The 26,146-nt window shown below is 46.8% G+C and overlaps 1 protein-coding gene across 1 annotated transcript in view; it reads right to left on the bottom strand.

The window, feature by feature from the left end:
• Positions 1-26,146, bottom strand: part of PTK7 (protein tyrosine kinase 7 (inactive)) — an 80,846-nt gene that overhangs the window by 43,156 nt on the left and 11,544 nt on the right. Inside the window, exons 11-18 of the mRNA XM_077281880.1 lie at positions 25,760-25,909; positions 25,535-25,685; positions 25,319-25,446; positions 22,104-22,295; positions 21,888-22,028; positions 21,576-21,808; positions 21,385-21,459; positions 21,088-21,239 (exon numbers count right to left, since the gene is read on the bottom strand). Coding sequence (XP_077137995.1) covers positions 21,088-21,239; positions 21,385-21,459; positions 21,576-21,808; positions 21,888-22,028; positions 22,104-22,295; positions 25,319-25,446; positions 25,535-25,685; positions 25,760-25,909 — 1,222 coding nt within the window. The remainder of the gene's footprint in view (positions 1-21,087; positions 21,240-21,384; positions 21,460-21,575; positions 21,809-21,887; positions 22,029-22,103; positions 22,296-25,318; positions 25,447-25,534; positions 25,686-25,759; positions 25,910-26,146) is intronic.

Raw genomic sequence — 26,146 nt, 5'->3', positions numbered from 1 at the left:
ACTATAAGACCAGGGATCCTTTACCCACGAGAAGCAGCAATTCTACTATAAGATCAGGAATCCTCTACCCACGAGAAGCAGCAACATACTACTATAAGATCAGGGATCCTCCGCCTACGAGAAGCAGTGACATTCTACTATAAGACCAGGGATCCTCCGTCCATGAAAAGCAGCAACATTCTACTATAAGACCAAGGATCCTTTACCCACGAGAAGCAGCAACATTCTACTATAAGACCAGGAATCCTCTACCCACAAGAAGCAGCAACATTCTACTATAAGACCAGGAATCCTCTACCCACAAGAAGCAGCAACATTCTACTATAAGACCAGGGATCCTCCACCCACGAGAAGCAGCAACATTCTACTATAAGACCAGGAAACCTCTACCCAAGAGAAGCAGCAACATTCTACTATAAGACCAGGGATCCTCTACCCAAGAGAAGCAGCAACATTCTACTATAAGATCAGGGATCCTCCACCCACGAAAAGCAGCAACATTCTACTATAAGACCAGGGATCCTCTACCCACGAGAAGCAGCAACATTCTACTATAAGACCAGGGATCCTCTACCCAAGAGAAGCAGCAACATTCTACTATAAGACCAGGGATTCTCTACCCACGAGAAGCAGCAACATTCTACTATAAGACCGGGGATCCTTCACCCAACAGAAGCAGCAACATTCTACTATAAGATCAGGGATCCTCTACCCACAAGAAGCAGCAACATTCTACTATAAGACCAGGGATCCTCTACCCAAGAGAAGCAGCAACATTCTACTATAAGACCAGGGATCCTCTACCGACGGGAAGCAGCAACATTCTACTATCAGACCAGGGATCCTCTACCCACGAGAAGCAGCAACATTCTACTATAAGACCAGGGATCCTCTACCCACGAGAAGCAGCAACATTCTACTATAAGACCAGGGATCCTCTACCCAAGAGAAGCAGCAACATTCTACTATAAGACCAGGGATTCTCTACCCACGAGAAGCAGCAACATTCTACTATAAGACCGGGGATCCTTCACCCAACAGAAGCAGCAACATTCTACTATAAGATCAGGGATCCTCTACCCACAAGAAGCAGCAACATTCTACTATAAGACCAGGGATCCTCTACCCAAGAGAAGCAGCAACATTCTACTATAAGACCAGGGATCCTCTACCGACGGGAAGCAGCAACATTCTACTATCAGACCAGGGATCCTCTACCCACGAGAAGCAGCAACATTCTACTATACGATCAGGGATCCTCCGCCCATCAGAAGCAGCAACATTCTACTATAACACCAGGGATCCTCTACCCAAGAGAAGCAGCAACATTCTACTATAAGATCAGGGATCCTCCACCCACGACAAGCAGCAACATTCTACTATAAGACCAGGGATCCTCCGCCTACGAGAAGCAGTAACATTCTACTATAAGATCAGGGATCCTCCACCCACGAAAAGCAGCAACATTCTACTATAAGACCAGGAATCCTCTACCCACAAGAAGCAGCAACATTCTACTATAAGATCAGGAATCCTCTACCCACGAGTAGCAGCAACATTCTACTATAAGACCAGGGATCCTTTACCCACGAGCAGCAGCAACATACTACTATAAGATCAGGGATCCTCCGCCTACGAGAAGCAGTAACATTCTACTATAAGACCAGGGATCCTCCGTCCACGAAAAGCAGCAACATTCTACTATAAGACCAAGGATCCTTTACCCACGAGAAGCAGAAACATTCTACTATAAGACCAGGAATCCTCTAACCACGAGAAGCAGCAACATTCTACTATAAGATCAGGAATCCTCTACCCACAAGAAGCAGCAACATTCTACTATAAGATCAGGAATCCTCTACCCACGAGAAGCAGCAACATTCTACTATAAGACCAGGGATCCTCCGCCCACGAGAAGCAACAATCTACTATAAGACCAGGGATCCTTTACCCACAAGAAGCAGCAACATTCTACTATAAGACTAGGGATCCTCTACCAACGAGAAGCAGCAACATACTACTATAAGACCAGGGATCCTTTACCAACGAGCAGCAGCAACATTCTACTATAAGACCAGGGATCCTCTACCCACAAGAAGCAGCAACATTCTACTATAAGACCAGGAATCCTCTACCCACAAGAAGCAGCAACATTCTACTATAAGATCAGGAATCCTCTACCCACGAGTAGCAGCAACATTCTACTATAAGACCAGGGATCCTTTACCCACGAGAAGCAGCAACATTCTACTATAAGACCAGGGATCCTCTACCCACGAGAAACAGCATCATTCTACTATAAGACCAGGGATCCTTCACCCACAAGAAGCAGCAACATTCTACTATAAGACCAGGGATCCTCTACCCAAGAGAAGCAGCAACATTCTACTATAAGACAACGGATCCTGTACCCGCGAGAAGCAGCAATATTCTACTATAAGACCATGGATCTTCCACCCAAGAGAAGCAGCAACATTCTACCATAAGACCAGGGATCCTCTACCCACAAGTAGCAGCAACATTCTACTATAAGATCAGGAATCCTCTACCCACGAGAAGCAGCAACATTCTACTATAAGACCAGGGATCCTCTACACACGAGATGCAGTAACATTCTACGATAAGACAAGGGATCCTCTACCCAAGAGAAGCAGCAACATTGTACTATAAGACCAGGGATCCTCCGCCCACGAGAAGCAGCAACATTCTACTATAAGATCAGGGATCCTCCACCCACGAAAAGCAGCCTTATTCTACTATAAGACCAGGGATCCTCCGCCCACGAGAAGCAGCAACATTCTACTATAAGACCAGGGATCCTTTACCCACGAGTAGCAGCAACATTCTGCTATAAGACCAGGGATCCTGTACCCACAAGAAGCAGCAACATTCTACTATAAGATCAGGAATCCTCCGCCTGTGAGAAGCAGCAACATTCTTCTATAAGACCAGGGATCCTCCCCCCACGAGAAGCAGCAACATTCTACTATAAGACCAGGGATCCTCTACCCACGAGAAGCAGCAACATTCTACTATAAGACCAGGGATCCTCTACCCACAAAAAGCAACAACATTCTACTATAAGACCAGGGATCCTCCACCAACGAGTAGCAGCAACATTCTACTATAAGATCAGGAATCCTCTACCCACGAGAAGCAGCAACATTCTACTATAAGACCAGGGATCCTCTACCCACGAGTAGCAGCAACATTCTACTATAAGACAAGGGATCCTCTACCCACGAGAAGCAGCAACATTCTACTATAAGACCAGGGATCATTCACCCACAAGAAGCAGCAACATTCTACTATAAGATCAGGGATCCTCCACCCACGAAAAGCAGCCTTATTCTACTATAAGATCAGGGCTCCTCTACCCACGAGAAGCAGCAACATTCTACTATAAGACCAGGGATCCTCTACCCAAGAGAAGCAGCAACATTCTACTATAAGACCAGGGATCCTCTACCCAAGAGAAGCAGCAACATTCTACTATAAGATCAGGGATCCTCCACCCACGAAAAGCAGCCTTATTCTACTATAAGACCAGGGATTCTCTACCCACGAGAAGCAGCAACATTCTACTATAAGACCAGGGATTCTCTACCCACGAGAAGCAGCAACATTCTACTATAAGATCAGGGATCCTCTACCCACGAGAAGCAGCAACATTCTACTATAAGACCAGGGATCCTCTACCCAAGAGAAGCAGCAACATTCTACTATAAGACCAGGGATCCTTTACCCACGAGAAGCAGCAACATTCTACTATAAGATCAGGTATCCTCCGCCCATGAGAAGCAGCAACATTCTACTATAAGATCAGGGATTCTCCGCCCACGAGAAGCAGCAACATTCTACTATAAGACCAGGGATCCTCCGTCCACGAAAAGCAGCAACATTCTACTATAAGACCAGGGATCCTTTACCCACGAGAAGCAGCAATTCTACTATAAGATCAGGAATCCTCTACCCACGAGAAGCAGCAACATACTACTATAAGATCAGGGATCCTCCGCCTACGAGAAGCAGTGACATTCTACTATAAGACCAGGGATCCTCCGTCCATGAAAAGCAGCAACATTCTACTATAAGACCAAGGATCCTTTACCCACGAGAAGCAGCAACATTCTACTATAAGACCAGGAATCCTCTACCCACAAGAAGCAGCAACATTCTACTATAAGACCAGGGATCCTCCACCCACGAGAAGCAGCAACATTCTACTATAAGACCAGGAAACCTCTACCCAAGAGAAGCAGCAACATTCTACTATAAGACCAGGGATCCTCTACCCAAGAGAAGCAGCAACATTCTACTATAAGATCAGGGATCCTCCACCCACGAAAAGCAGCAACATTCTACTATAAGACCAGGGATCCTCTACCCACGAGAAGCAGCAACATTCTACTATAAGACCAGGGATCCTCTACCCAAGAGAAGCAGCAACATTCTACTATAAGACCAGGGATTCTCTACCCACGAGAAGCAGCAACATTCTACTATAAGACCGGGGATCCTTCACCCAACAGAAGCAGCAACATTCTACTATAAGATCAGGGATCCTCTACCCACAAGAAGCAGCAACATTCTACTATAAGACCAGGGATCCTCTACCCAAGAGAAGCAGCAACATTCTACTATAAGACCAGGGATCCTCTACCGACGGGAAGCAGCAACATTCTACTATCAGACCAGGGATCCTCTACCCACGAGAAGCAGCAACATTCTACTATAAGACCAGGGATCCTCTACCCACGAGAAGCAGCAACATTCTACTATAAGACCAGGGATCCTCTACCCAAGAGAAGCAGCAACATTCTACTATAAGACCAGGGATTCTCTACCCACGAGAAGCAGCAACATTCTACTATAAGACCGGGGATCCTTCACCCAACAGAAGCAGCAACATTCTACTATAAGATCAGGGATCCTCTACCCACAAGAAGCAGCAACATTCTACTATAAGACCAGGGATCCTCTACCCAAGAGAAGCAGCAACATTCTACTATAAGACCAGGGATCCTCTACCGACGGGAAGCAGCAACATTCTACTATCAGACCAGGGATCCTCTACCCACGAGAAGCAGCAACATTCTACTATACGATCAGGGATCCTCCGCCCATCAGAAGCAGCAACATTCTACTATAACACCAGGGATCCTCTACCCAAGAGAAGCAGCAACATTCTACTATAAGATCAGGGATCCTCCACCCACGACAAGCAGCAACATTCTACTATAAGACCAGGGATCCTCCGCCTACGAGAAGCAGTAACATTCTACTATAAGATCAGGGATCCTCCACCCACGAAAAGCAGCAACATTCTACTATAAGACCAGGAATCCTCTACCCACAAGAAGCAGCAACATTCTACTATAAGATCAGGAATCCTCTACCCACGAGTAGCAGCAACATTCTACTATAAGACCAGGGATCCTTTACCCACGAGCAGCAGCAACATACTACTATAAGATCAGGGATCCTCCGCCTACGAGAAGCAGTAACATTCTACTATAAGACCAGGGATCCTCCGTCCACGAAAAGCAGCAACATTCTACTATAAGACCAAGGATCCTTTACCCACGAGAAGCAGAAACATTCTACTATAAGACCAGGAATCCTCTAACCACGAGAAGCAGCAACATTCTACTATAAGATCAGGAATCCTCTACCCACAAGAAGCAGCAACATTCTACTATAAGATCAGGAATCCTCTACCCACGAGAAGCAGCAACATTCTACTATAAGACCAGGGATCCTCCGCCCACGAGAAGCAACAATCTACTATAAGACCAGGGATCCTTTACCCACAAGAAGCAGCAACATTCTACTATAAGACTAGGGATCCTCTACCAACGAGAAGCAGCAACATACTACTATAAGACCAGGGATCCTTTACCAACGAGCAGCAGCAACATTCTACTATAAGACCAGGGATCCTCTACCCACAAGAAGCAGCAACATTCTACTATAAGACCAGGAATCCTCTACCCACAAGAAGCAGCAACATTCTACTATAAGATCAGGAATCCTCTACCCACGAGTAGCAGCAACATTCTACTATAAGACCAGGGATCCTTTACCCACGAGCAGCAGCAACATTCTACTATAAGACCAGGGATCCTCTACCCACGAGAAACAGCATCATTCTACTATAAGACCAGGGATCCTTCACCCACAAGAAGCAGCAACATTCTACTATAAGACCAGGGATCCTCTACCCAAGAGAAGCAGCAACATTCTACTATAAGACAACGGATCCTGTACCCGCGAGAAGCAGCAATATTCTACTATAAGACCATGGATCTTCCACCCAAGAGAAGCAGCAACATTCTACCATAAGACCAGGGATCCTCTACCCACAAGTAGCAGCAACATTCTACTATAAGATCAGGAATCCTCTACCCACGAGAAGCAGCAACATTCTACTATAAGACCAGGGATCCTCTACACACGAGATGCAGTAACATTCTACGATAAGACAAGGGATCCTCTACCCAAGAGAAGCAGCAACATTGTACTATAAGACCAGGGATCCTCCGCCCACGAGAAGCAGCAACATTCTACTATAAGATCAGGGATCCTCCACCCACGAAAAGCAGCCTTATTCTACTATAAGACCAGGGATCCTCCGCCCACGAGAAGCAGCAACATTCTACTATAAGACCAGGGATCCTTTACCCACGAGTAGCAGCAACATTCTGCTATAAGACCAGGGATCCTGTACCCACAAGAAGCAGCAACATTCTACTATAAGATCAGGAATCCTCCGCCTGTGAGAAGCAGCAACATTCTTCTATAAGACCAGGGATCCTCCCCCCACGAGAAGCAGCAACATTCTACTATAAGACCAGGGATCCTCTACCCACGAGAAGCAGCAACATTCTACTATAAGACCAGGGATCCTCTACCCACAAAAAGCAACAACATTCTACTATAAGACCAGGGATCCTCCACCCACGAGTAGCAGCAACATTCTACTATAAGATCAGGAATCCTCTACCCACGAGAAGCAGCAACATTCTACTATAAGACCAGGGATCCTCTACCCACGAGTAGCAGCAACATTCTACTATAAGACAAGGGATCCTCTACCCACGAGAAGCAGCAACATTCTACTATAAGACCAGGGATCATTCACCCACAAGAAGCAGCAACATTCTACTATAAGATCAGGGATCCTCCACCCACGAAAAGCAGCCTTATTCTACTATAAGATCAGGGCTCCTCTACCCACGAGAAGCAGCAACATTCTACTATAAGACCAGGGATCCTCTACCCAAGAGAAGCAGCAACATTCTACTATAAGACCAGGGATCCTCTACCCAAGAGAAGCAGCAACATTCTACTATAAGATCAGGGATCCTCCACCCACGAAAAGCAGCCTTATTCTACTATAAGACCAGGGATTCTCTACCCACGAGAAGCAGCAACATTCTACTATAAGACCAGGGATCCTCTACCCAAGAGAAGCAGCAACATTCTACTATAAGATCAGGGATCCTTTACCCACGAAAAGCAGCAACATTCTACTATAAGACCAGGGATTCTCTACCCACGAGAAGCAGCAACATTCTACTATAAGATCAGGGATCCTCTACCCACGAGAAGCAGCAACATTCTACTATAAGACCAGGGATCCTCTACCCAAGAGAAGCAGCAACATTCTACTATAAGACCAGGGATCCTTTACCCACGAGAAGCAGCAACATTCTACTATAAGATCAGGTATCCTCCGCCCATGAGAAGCAGCAACATTCTACTATAAGATCAGGGATTCTCCGCCCACGAGAAGCAGCAACATTCTACTATAAGACCAGGGATCCTCCGTCCACGAAAAGCAGCAACATTCTACTATAAGACCAGGGATCCTTTACCCACGAGAAGCAGCAATTCTACTATAAGATCAGGAATCCTCTACCCACGAGAAGCAGCAACATACTACTATAAGATCAGGGATCCTCCGCCTACGAGAAGCAGTGACATTCTACTATAAGACCAGGGATCCTCCGTCCATGAAAAGCAGCAACATTCTACTATAAGACCAAGGATCCTTTACCCACGAGAAGCAGCAACATTCTACTATAAGACCAGGAATCCTCTACCCACAAGAAGCAGCAACATTCTACTATAAGACCAGGGATCCTCCACCCACGAGAAGCAGCAACATTCTACTATAAGACCAGGAAACCTCTACCCAAGAGAAGCAGCAACATTCTACTATAAGACCAGGGATCCTCTACCCAAGAGAAGCAGCAACATTCTACTATAAGATCAGGGATCCTCCACCCACGAAAAGCAGCAACATTCTACTATAAGACCAGGGATCCTCTACCCACGAGAAGCAGCAACATTCTACTATAAGACCAGGGATCCTCTACCCAAGAGAAGCAGCAACATTCTACTATAAGACCAGGGATTCTCTACCCACGAGAAGCAGCAACATTCTACTATAAGACCGGGGATCCTTCACCCAACAGAAGCAGCAACATTCTACTATAAGATCAGGGATCCTCTACCCACAAGAAGCAGCAACATTCTACTATAAGACCAGGGATCCTCTACCCAAGAGAAGCAGCAACATTCTACTATAAGACCAGGGATCCTCTACCGACGGGAAGCAACAACATTCTACTATCAGACCAGGGATCCTCTACCCACGAGAAGCAGCAACATTCTACTATAAGACCAGGGATCCTCTACCCACGAGAAGCAGCAACATTCTACTATAAGACCAGGGATCCTCTACCCAAGAGAAGCAGCAACATTCTACTATAAGACCAGGGATTCTCTACCCACGAGAAGCAGCAACATTCTACTATAAGACCGGGGATCCTTCACCCAACAGAAGCAGCAACATTCTACTATAAGATCAGGGATCCTCTACCCACAAGAAGCAGCAACATTCTACTATAAGACCAGGGATCCTCTACCCAAGAGAAGCAGCAACATTCTACTATAAGACCAGGGATCCTCTACCGACGGGAAGCAGCAACATTCTACTATCAGACCAGGGATCCTCTACCCACGAGAAGCAGCAACATTCTACTATACGATCAGGGATCCTCCGCCCATCAGAAGCAGCAACATTCTACTATAACACCAGGGATCCTCTACCCAAGAGAAGCAGCAACATTCTACTATAAGATCAGGGATCCTCCACCCACGACAAGCAGCAACATTCTACTATAAGACCAGGGATCCTCCGCCTACGAGAAGCAGTAACATTCTACTATAAGATCAGGGATCCTCCACCCACGAAAAGCAGCAACATTCTACTATAAGACCAGGAATCCTCTACCCACAAGAAGCAGCAACATTCTACTATAAGATCAGGAATCCTCTACCCACGAGTAGCAGCAACATTCTACTATAAGACCAGGGATCCTTTACCCACGAGCAGCAGCAACATACTACTATAAGATCAGGGATCCTCCGCCTACGAGAAGCAGTAACATTCTACTATAAGACCAGGGATCCTCCGTCCACGAAAAGCAGCAACATTCTACTATAAGACCAAGGATCCTTTACCCACGAGAAGCAGAAACATTCTACTATAAGACCAGGAATCCTCTAACCACGAGAAGCAGCAACATTCTACTATAAGATCAGGAATCCTCTACCCACAAGAAGCAGCAACATTCTACTATAAGATCAGGAATCCTCTACCCACGAGAAGCAGCAACATTCTACTATAAGACCAGGGATCATCCGCCCACGAGAAGCAACAATCTACTATAAGACCAGGGATCCTTTACCCACAAGAAGCAGCAACATTCTACTATAAGACTAGGGATCCTCTACCAACGAGAAGCAGCAACATACTACTATAAGACCAGGGATCCTTTACCAACGAGCAGCAGCAACATTCTACTATAAGACCAGGGATCCTCTACCCACAAGAAGCAGCAACATTCTACTATAAGACCAGGAATCCTCTACCCACAAGAAGCAGCAACATTCTACTATAAGATCAGGAATCCTCTACCCACGAGTAGCAGCAACATTCTACTATAAGACCAGGGATCCTTTACCCACGAGCAGCAGCAACATTCTACTATAAGACCAGGGATCCTCTACCCACAAGAAGCAGCAACAATCTACTATAAGACCAGGGATCCTTTACCCACAAGAAGCAGCAACATTGTACTATAAGACCAGGGATCCTCCGTCCACGAGAAGCAGCAACATTCTACTATCAGATCAGGGATCCTCCACCCACGAAAAGCAGCCTTATTCTACTATAAGACCAGGGATCCTCCGCCCACGAGAAGCAGCAACATTCTACTATAAGACCAGGGATCCTTTACCCACGAGTAGCAGCAACATTCTGCTATAAGACCAGGGGTCCTGTACCCACAAGAAGCAGCAACATTCTACTATAAGATCAGGAATCCTCCGCCTGTGAGAAGCAGCAACATTCTTCTATAAGACCAGGGATCCTCCCCCCACGAGAAGCAGCAACATTCTACTATAAGACCAGGGATCCTCTACCCACGAGAAGCAGCAACATTCTACTATAAGACCAGGGATCCTCTACCCACAAAAAGCAACAACATTCTACTATAAGACCAGGGATCCTCCACCCACGAGTAGCAGCAACATTCTACTATAAGATCAGGAATCCTCTACCCACGAGAAGCAGCAACTTTCTACTACAAGACCAGGGATCCTCTACCCACGAGTAGCAGCAACATTCTACTATAAGACAAGGGATCCTCTACCCACGAGAAGCAGCAACATTCTACTATAAGACCAGGGATCATTCACCCACAAGAAGCAGCAACATTCTACTATAAGATCAGGGATCCTCCACCCACGAAAAGCAGCCTTATTCTACTATAAGATCAGGGCTCCTCTACCCACGAGAAGCAGCAACATTCTACTATAAGACCAGGGATCCTCTACCCAAGAGAAGCAGCAACATTCTACTATAAGACCAGGGATCCTCTACCCAAGAGAAGCAGCAACATTCTACTATAAGATCAGGGATCCTCCACCCACGAAAAGCAGCCTTATTCTACTATAAGACCAGGGATTCTCTACCCACGAGAAGCAGCAACATTCTACTATAAGACCAGGGATCCTCTACCCAAGAGAAGCAGCAACATTCTACTATAAGATCAGGGATCCTTTACCCACGAAAAGCAGCAACATTCTACTATAAGACCAGGGATTCTCTACCCACGAGAAGCAGCAACATTCTACTATAAGATCAGGGATCCTCTACCCACGAGAAGCAGCAACATTCTACTATAAGACCAGGGATCCTCTACCCAAGAGAAGCAGCAACATTCTACTATAAGACCAGGGATCCTTTACCCACGAGAAGCAGCAACATTCTACTATAAGATCAGGTATCCTCCGCCCATGAGAAGCAGCAACATTCTACTATAAGATCAGGGATTCTCCGCCCACGAGAAGCAGCAACATTCTACTATAAGACCAGGGATCCTCCGTCCACGAAAAGCAGCAACATTCTACTATAAGACCAGGGATCCTCTACCCACGAGAAGCAGCAACATTCTACTATAAGACCAGGGATCCTCTACCCAAGAGAAGCAGCAACATTCTACTATAAGACCAGGGATTCTCTACCCACGAGAAGCAGCAACATTCTACTATAAGACCGGGGATCCTTCACCCAACAGAAGCAGCAACATTCTACTATAAGATCAGGGATCCTCTACCCACAAGAAGCAGCAACATTCTACTATAAGACCAGGGATCCTCTACCCAAGAGAAGCAGCAACATTCTACTATAAGACCAGGGATCCTCTACCGACGGGAAGCAGCAACATTCTACTATCAGACCAGGGATCCTCTACCCACGAGAAGCAGCAACATTCTACTATAAGACCAGGGATCCTCTACCCACGAGAAGCAGCAACATTCTACTATAAGACCAGGGATCCTCTACCCAAGAGAAGCAGCAACATTCTACTATAAGACCAGGGATTCTCTACCCACGAGAAGCAGCAACATTCTACTATAAGACCGGGGATCCTTCACCCAACAGAAGCAGCAACATTCTACTATAAGATCAGGGATCCTCTACCCACAAGAAGCAGCAACATTCTACTATAAGACCAGGGATCCTCTACCCAAGAGAAGCAGCAACATTCTACTATAAGACCAGGGATCCTCTACCGACGGGAAGCAGCAACATTCTACTATCAGACCAGGGATCCTCTACCCACGAGAAGCAGCAACATTCTACTATACGATCAGGGATCCTCCGCCCATCAGAAGCAGCAACATTCTACTATAACACCAGGGATCCTCTACCCAAGAGAAGCAGCAACATTCTACTATAAGATCAGGGATCCTCCACCCACGACAAGCAGCAACATTCTACTATAAGACCAGGGATCCTCCGCCTACGAGAAGCAGTAACATTCTACTATAAGATCAGGGATCCTCCACCCACGAAAAGCAGCAACATTCTACTATAAGACCAGGGATCCTCTACCCACGAGTAGCAGCAACATTCTACTATAAGACCAGGGATCCTTTACCCACGAGCAGCAGCAACATACTACTATAAGATCAGGGATCCTCCGCCTACGAGAAGCAGTAACATTCTACTATAAGACCAGGGATCCTCCGTCCACGAAAAGCAGCAACATTCTACTATAAGACCAAGGATCCTTTACCCACGAGAAGCAGAAACATTCTACTATAAGATCAGGGATCCTCCACCCACGAAAAGCAGCCTTATTCTACTATAAGATCAGGGCTCCTCTACCCACGAGAAGCAGCAACATTCTACTATAAGACCAGGGATCCTCTACCCAAGAGAAGCAGCAACATTCTACTATAAGACCAGGGATCCTCTACCCAAGAGAAGCAGCAACATTCTACTATAAGATCAGGGATCCTCCACCCACGAAAAGCAGCCTTATTCTACTATAAGACCAGGGATTCTCTACCCACGAGAAGCAGCAACATTCTACTATAAGACCAGGGATCCTCTACCCAAGAGAAGCAGCAACATTCTACTATAAGATCAGGGATCCTTTACCCACGAAAAGCAGCAACATTCTACTATAAGACCAGGGATTCTCTACCCACGAGAAGCAGCAACATTCTACTATAAGATCAGGGATCCTCTACCCACGAGAAGCAGCAACATTCTACTATAAGACCAGGGATCCTCTACCCAAGAGAAGCAGCAACATTCTACTATAAGATCAGGTATCCTCCGCCCATGAGAAGCAGCAACATTCTACTATAAGACCAAGGATCCTTTACCCACGAGAAGCAGAAACATTCTACTATAAGACCAGGAATCCTCTAACCACGAGAAGCAGCAACATTCTACTATAAGATCAGGAATCCTCTACCCACAAGAAGCAGCAACATTCTACTATAAGATCAGGAATCCTCTATCCACGAGAAGCAGCAACATTCTACTATAAGACCAGGGATCCTCCGCCCACGAGAAGCAACAATCTACTATAAGACCAGGGATCCTTTACCCACAAGAAGCAGCAACATTCTACTATAAGACTAGGGATCCTCTACCAACGAGAAGCAGCAACATACTACTATAAGACCAGGGATCCTTTACCAACGAGCAGCAGCAACATTCTACTATAAGACCAGGGATCCTCTACCCACAAGAAGCAGCAACATTCTACTATAAGACCAGGAATCCTCTACCCACAAGAAGCAGCAACATTCTACTATAAGATCAGGAATCCTCTACCCACGAGAAGCAGCAACATTCTACTATAAGATCAGGGATCCTCCGCCCACGAGAAGCAGCAACAATCTACTATAAGACCAGGGATCCTTTACCCAAAAGAAGCAGCAACATTCTACTATAAGACTAGGGATCCTCTACCAACGAGAAGCAGCAACATACTACTATAAGACCAGGGATCCTTTACCAACGAGCAGCAGCAACATTCTACTATAAGACCAGGGATCCTCTACCCACAAGAAGCAGCAACATTCTACTATAAGACCAGGAATCCTCTACCCACAAGAAGCAGCAACATTCTACTATAAGATCAGGAATCCTCTACCCACGAGTAGCAGCAACATTCTACTATAAGACCAGGAATCCTTTACCCACGAGCAGCAGCAACATTCTACTATAAGACCAGGGATCCTCTACCCACAAGAAGCAGCAACATTCTACTATAAGATCAGGGATCCTCTACCCACGAGAAGCAGCAACATTCTACTATAAGATCAGGGATCCTCTACCCACGAGAAGCAGCAACATTCTACTATAAGATCAGGGATCCTCCGCCCACGAGAAGCAGCAACAATCTACTATAAGACCAGGGATCCTTTACCCAAAAGAAGCAGCAACATTCTACTATAAGACCAGGGATCCTTTACCCACGAGAAGCAGCAACATTCTACTATAAGATCAGGTATCCTCCGCCCATGAGAAGCAGCAACATTCTACTATAAGATCAGGGATTCTCCGCCCACGAGAAGCAGCAACATTCTACTATAAGACCAGGGATCCTCCGTCCACGAAAAGCAGCAACATTCTAGTATAAGACCAGGGATCCTTTACCCACGAGAAGCAGCAACATTCTACTATAAGATCAGGAATCCTCTACCCACGAGAAGCAGCAACATACTACTATAAGATCAGGGATCCTCCGCCTACGAGAAGCAGTGACATTCTACTATAAGACCAGGGATCCTCCGTCCATGAAAAGCAGCAACATTCTACTATAAGACCAAGGATCCTTTACCCACGAGAAGCAGCAACATTCTACTATAAGACCAGGAATCCTCTACCCACAAGAAGCAGCAACATTCTACTATAAGACCAGGGATCCTCCGCCCACGAGAAGCAGCAACATTCTACTATAAGACCAGGAAACCTCTACCCAAGAGAAGCAGCAACATTCTACTATAAGACCAGGGATCCTCTACCCAAGAGAAGCAGCAACATTCTACTATAAGATCAGGGATCCTCCACCCACGAAAAGCAGCAACATTCTACTATAAGACCAGGGATCCTCTACCCACGAGAAGCAGCAACATTCTACTATAAGACCAGGGATCCTCTACCCAAGAGAAGCAGCAACATTCTACTATAAGACCAGGGATTCTCTACCCACGAGAAGCAGCAACATTCTAATATAAGACCGGGGATCCTTCACCCAACAGAAGCAGCAACATTCTACTATAAGATCAGGGATCCTCTACCCACAAGAAGCAGCAACATTCTACTATAAGACCAGGGATCCTCTACCCAAGAGAAGCAGCAACATTCTACTATAAGACCAGGGATCCTTTACCCACGAGAAGTAACAACAATCTACTATAAGGCCAGGAATCCTCTACCCAAGAGAAGCAGTAATATTCTACTATAAGACCAGGGATCCTCTACCGACGGGAAGCAGCAACATTCTACTATCAGACCAGGGATCCTCTACCGACGAGAAGCAGCAACATTCTACTATAAGATCAGGGATCCTCCGCCCATCAGAAGCAGCAACATTCTACTATAACACCAGGGATCCTCTACCCAAGAGAAGCAGCAACATTCTACTATAAGATCAGGGATCCTCCGCCTACGAGAAGCTGTAACATTCTACTATAAGATCAGGGATCCTCCACCCACGAAAAGCAGCAACATTCTACTATAAGACCAGGAATCCTCTACCCACAAGAAGCAGCAACATTCTACTATAAGATCAGGAATCCTCTACCCACGAGTAGCAGCAACATTCTACTATAAGACCAGGGATCCTTTACCCACGAGCAGCAGCAACATACTACTATAAGATCAGGGATCCTCCGCCTACGAGAAGCAGTAACATTCTACTATAAGACCAGGGATCCTCCGTCCACGAAAAGCAGCAACATTCTACTATAAGACCAAGGATCCTTTACCCACGAGAAGCAGAAACATTCTACTATAAGACCAGGAATCCTCTAACCACGAGAAGCAGTAACATTCTACTATAAGATCAGGAATCCTCTACCCACAAGAAGCAGCAACATTCTACTATAAGATCAGGAATCCTCTATCCACGAGAAGCAGCAACATTCTACTATAAGACCAGGGATCCTCCGCCCACGAGAAGCAACAATCTACTATAAGACCAGGGATCCTTTACCCACAAGAAGCAGCAACATTCTACTATAAGACTAGGGATCCTCTACCAACGAGAAGCAGCAACATACTACTATAAGACCAGGGATCCTTTACCAACGAGCAGCAGCAACATTCTACTATAAGACCAGGGATCCTCTACCCACAAGAAGCAGCAACATTCTACTATAAGACCAGGAATCCTCTACCCACAAGAAGCAGCAACATTCTACTATAAGATCAGGAATCCTCTACCCACGAGAAGCAGCAACATTCTACTATAAGATCAGGGATCCTCCGCCCACGAGAAGCAGCAACAATCTACTATAAGACCAGGGATCCTTTACCCAAAAGAAGCAGCAACATTCTACTATAAGACTAGGGATCCTCTACCAACGAGAAGCAGCAACATACTACTATAAGACCAGGGATCCTTTACCAACGAGCAGCAGCAACATTCTACTATAAGACCAGGGATCCTCTACCCACAAGAAGCAGCAACATTCTACTATAAGACCAGGAATCCTCTACCCACAAGAAGCAGCAACATTCTACTATAAGATCAGGAATCCTCTACCCACGAGTAGCAGCAACATTCTACTATAAGACCAGGAATCCTTTACCCACGAGCAGCAGCAACATTCTACTATAAGACCAGGGATCCTCTACCCACAAGAAGCAGCAACATTCTACTATAAGATCAGGGATCCTCTACCCACGAGAAGCAGCAACATTCTACTATAAGATCAGGGATCCTCTACCCACGAGAAGCAGCAACATTCTACTATAAGATCAGGGATCCTCCGCCCACGAGAAGCAGCAACAATCTACTATAAGACCAGGGATCCTTTACCCAAAAGAAGCAGCAACATTCTACTATAAGACCAGGGATCCTTTACCCAAAAGAAGCAGCAACATTCTACTATAAGATCAGGGATCCTCCGCCCACGAGAAGCAGCAACAATCTACTATAAGACCAGGGATCCTTTACCCACAAGAAGCAGCAACATTCTACTATAAGACCAGGGATCCTCCGTCCACGAGAAGCAGGGACTTACTACTATAAGACCAGGGATCCTCTGCCCGTGAGAAGCAGCAACATTCTACTGTAAGACCAGGGATCCTCCGCCCACGAGAAGATCTTTTTTTTTTTTTTTTTAAATCATGTATTTTTTATTAACCCCTTAATGACAGCCAATACATTTTTTAACTGACCTGAGATATAAGAGAATAGCCTCCCCATACAGGTGACAATCCAGCAGCTGTCGGCTGTCCACTATAGCTGACAACTTGCTGCATCAGCCACGATCAGTGTTGTCACTGTACATATCTGTTTAACCCCTTAGATGCTGCTGTCAATAGTGACTACATCATTATAAATGGGTAACAGAGTGTGAGGGCTTCCTCTTTATCCAAACTGGTGCCCTCAGATCATTATTTTGTGGTCCTGATGTTTGCCATGGCAATTCACGACCAAATAGCGGCCTGAGTCTAACGGCTGCAGTAATCTCTTCAGAAGTTAGAGACATTTAGGTGATAAAAATGCACATTTTCATTTCTGTCATACCACTTTGCATTAATTCCTGTAAAGCACCTGGAGAGTTAATAAACTACCTGACTGCAGTTTTCAATACGTCAGGGGGTGCTGATTTAAAAATGGTATCACGTTTGGGGGTTTCCCAATATATGAGACCCCTAAAGTCACTTCAAACATGGATAAATCTCTAAAAAAATAAATTTTGTAAATTTCCTTGAAAAAATGAAAAATTGCTGCTACATTTTTAATCCTCCTAAAATGCTAGCAAAATAAAATAGCATTTTACAAATGGTGCTGATGTAAAGCCGACATGTGGGAAATGTTATTTATTAATGGTTTGCTGTGGTATGGCCATCTGGATTAAAGGGATAATCATTCAAATTTAGAAAATTGCTAATTTTTTTACATTTTTCTCAAATTTTTGATATTTTTTATAAATAAACACACAACATATTGACCTAAATTTACTATTATCATAAAGTATAATGTGTCTCAAAAAAACAATTTCAAAATCACTGGGATTTGTTGAAGCGTTGCAGAGTTATCTAATATATAATTGCCTAGAATACTACTTCCTGCAATTTGTGCCAACTTCCGTGGCTTTGTCCGGAGCTAATGTCCGGAGATAAGTGACGTCACCAGTGTCCTACACCCAGGCAGAGCACAGGCAGCATATGGGGCCCCAGGCAGAGCACAGTGGCCCCAGGCAGAGCACAGGGGCCCCAGGCAGCATATGGGGCCCCAGGCAGAGCACAGTGGTCCCAGGCAGAGCACAGGGGCCCCAGGCAGCCTATGGGGCCCCAGGCAGAGCACAGTGGCCCCAGGCAGAGCACAGGGGCCCCAGGCAGCATATGGGGCCCCAGGCAGAGCACAGGGGCCCCAGGCAGCATATGGGGCCCCAGGCAGAGCACAGTGGCCCCAGGCAGAGCACAGGGGCCCCAGGCAGAACATGGGGCCCCAGGCAGAGCACAGGGGCCCCAGGCAGAGCACAGGGGCCCCAGGCAGCATATGGGGCCCCAGGCAGAGCACAGGGGCCCCAGGCAGCATATGGGGCCCCAGGCAGAGCACAGGGGCCCCAGGCAGAGCACAGTGGCCCCAGGCAGAACATGGGGCCCCAGGCAGAGCACAGGGGCCCCAGGCAGAGCACAGGGGCCCCAGGCAGAGCACAGGGGCCCCAGGCAGCATATGGGGCCCCAGGCAGAGCACAGGGGCCCCAGGCAGCATATGAGGCCCCAGGCAGAGCACAGTGGCCCCAGGCAGAGCACAGGGGCCCCAGGCAGAACACAGGGGCCCCAGGCAGAGCACAGGGGCCCCAGGCAGCATATGGGGCCCCAGGCAGAGCACAGGGGCCCCAGGCAGCATATGGGGCCCCAGGCAGAGCACAGCGATATTTTGGACCACTGTGCGGTGTTTCAGACCCCCTGTGTGATGTCTGGGGCCCTGTTCTTAAGTATATTAAAGATTAAAGTAACGTATATTAAAGTATATTATAGATCAAATTTGACACGTTTATGAGCACCATTGAGTGATATACTCAAGAATGACATAATTTTTCAACATTTTATGGTTTCAAACTGTAAACACTCAGAGTTTTTTTTACTTCAACCAGAAAACCTTAACGGTTCATAAAAAACTTGACTGTTCAGGATATGATAAAAGTCATAGTATTCTGAATCTTTAACTTATAAAGATCCCTTTACATGGGGTGATTATTGGTTCCAGAGAGGCTTTCGGCCGATAATCGTACACATGGCTGGTGACAGGACAATACAATATAAACGTTCAAAGGTAAACACTGATAACATTAAAATCTAATATATAATTGCCTAGAATACTACTTCCGGCAATTTGTGCCAACTTCCGTGGCTTTGTCCGGAGATAATGTCCGGAGATAAGTGACGTCACCAGCGTCCTACACCCGCTCAGGGTGGACAAAGATATATGCCTTCGTGGTGCGCGGCACTTTTCTGATTGGTTGCCGCCTGCCGCGAGCGACCAATCAGAAATGTGCCGTACTGTCAAGAATTGTCAAGAGCTGGTGAGTGCAGCCATTGTTTGTTCTTTCTTACTATTATTTATTAATTGTATTATTCTTACATTTGAATAAATAAAGTATATATGGATTCTAGACTCCCGATTCTTTAGAATCGGGCTGCCATCTAGTTACCACATAAAGTGACACTGGTCAGATTTCAAAAATTTGGCTCCGTCACTAAGGGGTTAAAGCATATGACACGCCATTAACAGAGTCCGATACAATTTCCAGACAAATACCGTACATTAGATACATGACCTGACAATATATTTTCATTTTACCAAACACCCCCCTTACCACCTAACCAACTCCCCTCTCCCCAATCTCTTGCCCATTATCCAATACAACCATCTGACAGCATCACCTCCTGAGAAAAGATAACAAGCTTTACAAAAACACGCCTGTACATGTAGGAGTCCCCCCAGAATCAACTACACAACACCCATTCTACTCTGCAGTAACTCAGCAGGCGCCATGCCTGGGTAATCCATCCATCCACCCCACACATTCTCACATTTTGTATTCTGACCTCTCTTGCTGTATATATTTCTTTCCATAAGGACAATAATCTTGTTGATAAATTCCTTTTTCCCTGGTGGTTTTTCATCCAACCAGTGCATCGCGATAAGCTTTCTCACAGCATACAAAAATCTTGCGATAGTCAGCCTTCCACATTCATCCGTAGCAATATCATCCATACAGCCCAGAAGGCGAGTCAGCGTGTTACGCACTACATCTACTCCTGTCACCTCCCGGATCAAGGGTTGGAGGCGAGCACACGACCACATCATATGTAGCAGATCAGCGCCTTCCTCACCACACCTGGGACATTCTGAGTCACCCCTCAGTCCTGCCTTCCTCATCCATGCCGGGGTCCTGTACACCCTATACACCAGGTATAACTGTGACACCCTCTTAGCCTCACTCAGGGAAGCCCTGGGGATATATTGAAGTATGGACTCCCACTGGGACTCCGACAAGGGGCCCACATCCGCCACCCATTTCTCCTTAATCCTTAACGGATGCTTCAATAAAAAGGTCTCCATCAGACCCCTGTACATCAAGGTAATGAACCCCCTCGTACTCCTCCGAGGCCCAATAAGATTCAACAAGCTATCTGACTGCAGATTCACGTGCGACACCTCATTTTGACAGTTTAGGGCATGTCTCAACTGCAGATACTGAAAGAATTACTTCTGAGTTAAAGGAAACTCAGTCCTAAGTGTCTCGAATGTTTTAATACCATCTCCATCAAGCAACTGAGACACGAACCAAATGCCAATGCGCCTCCACTGACCGAACCCCGCAATCTCATGAGCTCTGCCACCCACGAGAAGATCTAGTGATCCACACATCTCCAATATACTTTATACAAATGTTGACCCCCATCTACTGCCAGACGTGCTTGTGTACGGAGGACCGATGTCCCGCAGTCACCTGTTATAGACGTCTTTGTTCAGCCCCAGGGCAGACACCTTGATCACCCGCTGGGCGCTCACTAGACAGTTCCGAGCTGCCAGGTCCTTATGCACAAAGCGATGATTGGAGAGATGCTCCATTCCCAGAGCCACCTGAGAGCACAGTGCCACCTAGAAGAGATAAGACAATGGTAGGGCGGCATTCAGACAGTCGCCATAATGGGAATGACGTCAACGCACAGAGCGCACCGCAGAAGCCACGGGACCCATAGAATATCACCACCCCAATTCTCCCTCCATCATCCCAATGTCTTGCCTTCTGCTTTGTGCTCAGAGGTTTCATCTTCTCATCTTTGCTCTTGGAGATTCTAAGAAATTGTTTCAGGTCGCCCTAAAAGAGAAGATGAGATACAATGATTCACCGGCATCTCATGGGGTCGGTGTATGCTGATAAGGAGGGCCATAAAATCCCAGCTCAGCCTCAATCCCTTACAATTCAGGACTCACCAGGTCCACATACTCCAGGACCATGTAGTGTGGTTCGGCCTCGCGGCACTGACCGAGTAGTCGCACCACGTTATTGTGACTGAGTTTGGAGAACATGTCCAGCTCCCGCCTGAAGTCCATCTGTAGCTGCTCATCACGTGTCTGCAAGGCCTTCACCACAACTACTGCATCTTTGGAGCCCGAGTCGATGCCTTGAGCCTTTGCCAAGAAAACTTCTCCAAATTCACCGCGACCTACAGTGAAGAAGAGACGAGGCCGAGCTCAGTGATCAGGAAAGGGGCAAATCCGAATATGGGCCGGGGCGGCTCTTACCCAAAGTGGTGATGGCGTGCAGGTTGGAGCGTGGGAAGTTGATCTTGTCTCCAGAGCTCATTCTCTTGTTCCCCAGGGTGGTCAGTGGAAGTTCCTCCTGGATCTCTGCAGTCATTTGCCCGTTCTGTAGTGTAGCGCCCCCTGAGGAAAAGAAAACCATCAGCACCATTCAGTGATGCTGCAAGGGTTAGGGTTAACCCTAACCCGTCCCCTCACCGTTCAGGCACTCCATCTCTGGCTCCTCGCCCTCAGTCTTGCCCAGTCGTTTTGCTTTCCGACGTTTCTTGCAGTAGAACATGAGCCCAAGGACGATGATGATGTACGCCACCGCCGCGCCCACCGACAACCCGATGGTCTGGATCATCTTGTATGGAGTGCTGGTGTCAGGATCGGACCTAATGGGTTTATCTGGAACAAAATGTCAGAGAATCATGATATAAAGGATCTATCTATGGAGGAGGCGGGATCGATTCTCCATAACTGATTTCTGTAGAGAGGCTCTGGGATCTATTCCCAATACCTGATTTATGTAGAGAGGCTCTGGGATCGATTCTCCATAACTGATTTCTGTAGAGAGGCTCTGGGATCTATTCCCAATACCTGATTTATGTAGATCTATGCCTCTTACTCTATGCTTGGTTGCACACCTGTTGGTATGTTTATCTTGTGAGCATGCACTATGTAATCTTTATATATGCCTGATTGTTGCTCTGTTCTTGCCTTTGGTGCCATCCACTATTGGTTGACCGTGTCACATCCCTACTACACGTTGTTGTATCCTTTTGTTTTTAATATTTCAATAAACTTCTGTATTTTATTGGTATTTATGGTGCTTCCTTTTTGTATGATTTCTCATTACCATTGGCACTTTACCTTTACCTTTGCACCATTCCTACTGTGGTTGTGGGTGCAGGCCTTAATTATTTTGATTCATAACTGATTTATGTAGAGAGGCTCTGGGATCGATTCTCCATAACTGATTTATGTAGAGAGGCTCTGGGATCGATTCTCCATAACTGATTTATGTAGAGAGGCTCTGGGATCGATTCCCAATACCTGATTTATGTAGAGAGGCTCTGGGATCTATTCCCAATACCTGATTTATGTAGAGAGGCTCTGGGATCGATTCTCCATAACTGATTTATGTAGAGAGGCTCTGGGATCGATTCTCCATAACTGATTTATGTAGAGAGGCTCTGGGATCGATTCTCCATAACTGATTTATGTAGAGAGGCTCTGGGATCGATTCTCCATAACTGATTTATGTAGAGAGGCTCTGGGATCGATTCTCCATAACTGATTTATGTAGAGAGGCTCTGGAATCGATTCTCCATAACTGATTTATGTAGAGAGGCTCTGGGATCGATTCTCCATAACTGATTTATGTAGAGAGGCTCTGGGATCGATTCCCAATACCTGATTTATGTAGAGAGGCTCTGGGATCTATTCCCAATACCTGATTTATGTAGAGAGGCTCTGGGATCGATTCTCCATAACTGATTTATGTAGAGAGGCTCTGGGATCGATTCTCCATAACTGATTTATGTAGAGAGGCTCTGGGATCGATTCTCCATAACTGATTTATGTAGAGAGGCTCTGGGATCGATTCTCCATAACTGATTTATGTAGAGAGGCTCTGGGATCGATTCTCCATAACTGATTTATGTAGAGAGGCTCTGGAATCGATTCTCCATAACTGATTTATGTAGAGAGGCTCTGGGATCGATTCTCCATAACTGATTTATGTAGAGAGGCTCTGGGATCGATTCTCCATAAGTGATTTATGTAGAGAGGCTCTGGGATCGATTCTCCATAACTGATTTATGTAGCGAGGCTCTGGGATCTATTCCCAATACCTGATTTCTGTAGAGAGGCTCTGGGATCTATTCCCCATACCTGATTTATGTAGAGAGGCTCTGGGATCTATTCCAAATAACTGATTTATGTAGCGAGGCTCTGGGATCTATTCCCAATACCTGATTTATGTAGAGGCTCTGGGATCTATTCCCAATACCTGATTTCTGTAGAGAGGCTCTGGGATCTATTCCAAATACCTGATTTATGTAGAGAGGCTCTGAGATCTATTCCCAATACCTGATTTCTGTAGAGAGGCTCTGGGATCTATTCCCAATACCTGATTTCTGTAGAGGGGCTCTTGGATCTATTCCCAATACCTGATTTATGTAGAGAGGCTCTGGGATCTATTCCAAATACCTGATTTATGTAGAGAGGCCCTGGGATCTATTCCAAATACCTGATTTATGTAGAGAGGCTCTGGGATCGATTCTCCATAACTGATTTATGTAGAGAGGCTCTGGAATCTATTCCCAATACCTGATTTATGTAGAGCGGCTCTGGGATCTATTCCCAATACCTGATTTATGTAGAGGCTCTGGGATCTATTCCAAATACCTGATATATGTAGAGAGGCTCTGGGATCGATTTCCAATATCTGATTTATGTAGAGAGGCTCTGGGATCTATTCTCCATAACTGATTTATGTAGAGAGGCTCTGGGATCTATTCCCAATACCTGATTTATGCAGAGAGGCTCTGGGATCTATTCCCAATACCTGATTTATGTAGAGAGGCTCTGGGATCTATTTGCAATACCTGATTCATGTAGAGAGGATCTGTGATCTATTCCCAATACATGATTTATTTAGAGAGGACCTGGGATCTATTCTCGATAAATTATTTATTGAGAGACTCTGGGATCTATTCTTGATAACTGATTTATTTAGAGGACCTGGGATCTATTCCAGATACTGATATATTTAGAGAGGATCTGGGATCTATTTTCAATAACATTGTTAGAGGATCTGGGATCCATTCTTGATAAGTGATCTCTGCAGATACGTTTTAGATCTTGGTTGAATCCTTTCTGCCTCCTTCCCTTGTACCCAGGATGATGATGGCGCTCACGTCCAGCTGCCATTATCAATGACTCTTGGGTCGCATTTAGTCACAGACTCACCTTATAGCAAAGCTCAGCCCTGGGTGGCTCCTCTCCACCAGTGGCTCCTCCCCACCAGCGGCTCCTCCCCACCAGCGGCACCTCACCATTGGTGGCTTCTCCCCACCAGTGGCTCCTCCCCACCAGTGGGACCTCATTATTGGTGGCTCCTCCCCACCAGTGTCTCCTCCCCATCAGCGTCTCCTCCCCATCAGCGTCTCCTCCCCATCAGCGTCTCCTCCCCACCAGTGGCTCCTCCCCACTTGTGGCTCCTCCCCTTCAGTGGCTTCTCCCTACCTGTGGCTTCTCCCCACCAGTGGCTCCTCCTCACCAGTGGCTTCTCCCCACCAGTGGCTCCTCCCCACCAGTGGGTTCTCCCTACCTGTGGCTCCTCCCCACTTGTGGCTCCTCCCCACCAGTGGCTCCTCACACTACACGGCCACATGCATTCTTGCCCTTCCCCCTCATGGACTCACCCACTACGTAGAGGAAGGCGTCGCGGTGCTTGATGTTGCAGACGTTTCCGGCGATGCAGGTGAACTTCCCCGAGTCTTCGCTGGACACCTGGTAGATCACCAGGGAACCGTTGGGCATCAGCTGAATCCTATGAAAGAAGGAATGGGGAGTGAGAAGACGTAGCCATATGCAGCCGTCAGGACCCGCCTCCGCGGAGCGCATACCCCGGGGCATACCGGTGATGAGACTTGGTGGCCTCCAGCATGCCGTCCCGTCCTCTCCACTGCACGTTTGGGGTGGGGTGTCCTGCCGCCTGGCAGTGCAGCGTGGCCGTGTGCCCCTGGTAGACCGTGGTGTTCTCAGGCACCACCGTGAAGCTGATGTAGACTGGAGCAGAGGACAGGAGATTACACCCACCCTGACCTGGGAACGGGGGGCATCACTGACGCTCGCGGACCCACCTGCCACCATCAGATGCACAGACGCCCTTATCTGCCCCTGCTGGCTGTTGGAGGCAGCACACGTGTAATTCCCGGCATCGCTGCGGCTAACGCGCTGGAAGTGCAGGTGCCCGGACTGCGAGTCCACGTGAGACGGAAGAGCACTGCCATCTGTCAGCGGAGAACGGGAGAGAACAGTCCATCATCACCACCAGCCACGGCCCTGCACCCACACATGCCCCAGCATGCACCACGGCCCGAGCCCTGCACCCACACCACATGTCCCAGCATGCACCACGGCCCGAGCCCTGCACCCACACCACATGTCCCAGCATGCACCACGGCCCGAGCCCTGCACCCACACCACATGTCCCAGCATGCACCACGGCCCGAGCCCTGCACCCACAC

Source organism: Ranitomeya variabilis, chromosome 2, assembly GCF_051348905.1.
Source record: "Ranitomeya variabilis isolate aRanVar5 chromosome 2, aRanVar5.hap1, whole genome shotgun sequence".
NCBI lineage: Eukaryota > Metazoa > Chordata > Amphibia > Anura > Dendrobatidae > Ranitomeya > Ranitomeya variabilis.
The sequence above is the reverse complement of the archived record's forward strand: the minus strand, read 5'-3'. Positions and strand labels throughout refer to the sequence as shown.